The sequence below is a fragment of the Tupaia chinensis genome, unplaced genomic scaffold (genome assembly GCF_000334495.1).
Source record: "Tupaia chinensis unplaced genomic scaffold, TupChi_1.0 Scaffold000250_1, whole genome shotgun sequence".
NCBI lineage: Eukaryota > Metazoa > Chordata > Mammalia > Scandentia > Tupaiidae > Tupaia > Tupaia belangeri.
This window is the reverse complement of record NW_006159730.1, coordinates 1,588,622-1,590,278: the sequence shown is the minus strand read 5'-3', so window position 1 is coordinate 1,590,278 and position 1,657 is coordinate 1,588,622. Positions and strand designations below refer to the sequence as shown.

At 44.4% G+C, this 1,657-nt stretch overlaps 1 protein-coding gene across 1 annotated transcript in view; it reads left to right on the top strand.

Moving 5' to 3' along the window:
* The window catches only part of SUPV3L1 (Suv3 like RNA helicase), a gene marked incomplete at its 5' end in the record, with an annotated part of 28,600 nt that extends 28,076 nt beyond the window's left edge, over window positions 1-524 (top strand). Inside the window, 1 exon segment of the mRNA XM_014587970.1 lies at window positions 26-524. Within this exon segment, the coding sequence (XP_014443456.1) occupies window positions 26-461 (436 nt within the window).
* Window positions 525-1,657: the final 1,133 nt, after the last annotated feature.

Sequence of the window (1,657 nt, the reverse complement as noted above, 5' to 3'; positions counted from 1 at the left end):
TAATGTGATGTGTTCTTTTTCCCAGCTATCGATTTCTGGATATGTTTCCAGATGCCAGCCTCATTCGAGACCTCCAGAAAGAACTGGATGGCATTATCCAGGAGGGTGTACACAACATCACCAAACTGATTAAAATTTCTGAGACACATAAGCTGTTGAATTTGGAGAGCTTGTCAGCAGTGAATCAGTCTCAGGTGTCAGGAACCTCGAAGAGCCAAGCTAGAAGGATGCGTGGCACCAAAGCTGCAGGGAGTAAAGCTGCTGAGCCCCTCAGTCCCAATGCAGGAGAGCTGTCCCTTGCTTCCAGGTTGGTGCAGCAGGGACTCCTCACTCCAGACATGCTGAAACAGCTTGAAAAGGAGTGGTTGTCACAACAGACTGAAGACAGCAAGGAAAGAACTGAGTCTGGGACTTACTCGAAAGGAACAAGAAGAAAGAAGAAGGAACCTGATTCAGAATAGTTTGTCTTATTTTATTTTTTTTACAATAAAAATCTATTTTAGAATCCTTTTTCCTCATATGCATTTACTACCTGCTGTGGTTTTTGTGGCTGTTTCGTACTGGGTGTTTTTGTACAGAAGAATTAACTCTTAAAGATGACTAACCCACTGTGTGTTTTGATAATGCGAAAATACTAGGATGTCTTAGAACTTTTATTTAACTGTATCCTATGGCCGTTGTAGTATGGCACTGAGACAGTGCACTGTGAGGAACTCTGCATGGGAGTACAACTAGTTTGGTGAGTCGTTTGACTAGTTTCCTGTACCATTGCTGAAGGTGTCATGGATGAAATTCTTGACAAACATTACTGCCTGTTGTACCCATCTGCCAGAGGGAGCCATGCACCCAGGTTCTAAACATAAGTGGTTCCCGCCCTCTTGGAGCTCATATGTTGGTAGGGGAAGTGGGAACAAGTTCATAAATAAACAAGGTCAGCTCTGACGGAGATGGTTGCCCAGCTAGTTCACTGCTGCATCCCCAATTCCTGGAGCAGAGTGGAGGTACCCTCAGTCTTGGTGAAGCGAGTAGATGCAATGCCAGGCGCAGATGCTGAAACAAGTTGATTGATGGAAATGGCTGTGGGTGGTGGTGCTGGGCTGCTTTAGATAGGGTGGTTGTCCCTTGTCCAAAGGCCAGTCTGATGCATTGTCCTCTCTTTGTCCGACAAAATTTTCAACTCTGGTTGGAAACGTACCTGAAAGGAGTTTAAAGGTATAAGCTTTGGAATTGGACAGACTACTTGAGCTTTTCTCCTTGCTGCCAGCTCTGTGAATTTGCCCCAGGGGCTTGATTTTCTATATCTGAAGATGGGCAATATACCTGTCTGGAGTCATTTGAAAGGTTGAGTGTGCCAGTTATACAAGGCTTGCCACACAGAAAGTGTTATAAATGACTTTGGGCTCATTCTGGGTTATGAATTCAACTCTTAGCTGAACTAACTAGAACTGGACTAATTTTTTGAGCAAATGTTAATTGACACTAACTTCAGCTTAGAACTTAAACCATTTTTTTTACTTTCTTTTTTTTTTGGAGAGATTTTTCACTGTAGGGCGCGTGCACTCGCCAGACAGACAGAGAGAGACAGAGAGACAGAAAGCGAGAAATCACCCCCCAGGGGGGATGGTCACGCCGCAATCCCTTCTCCTCCATTCTCCTC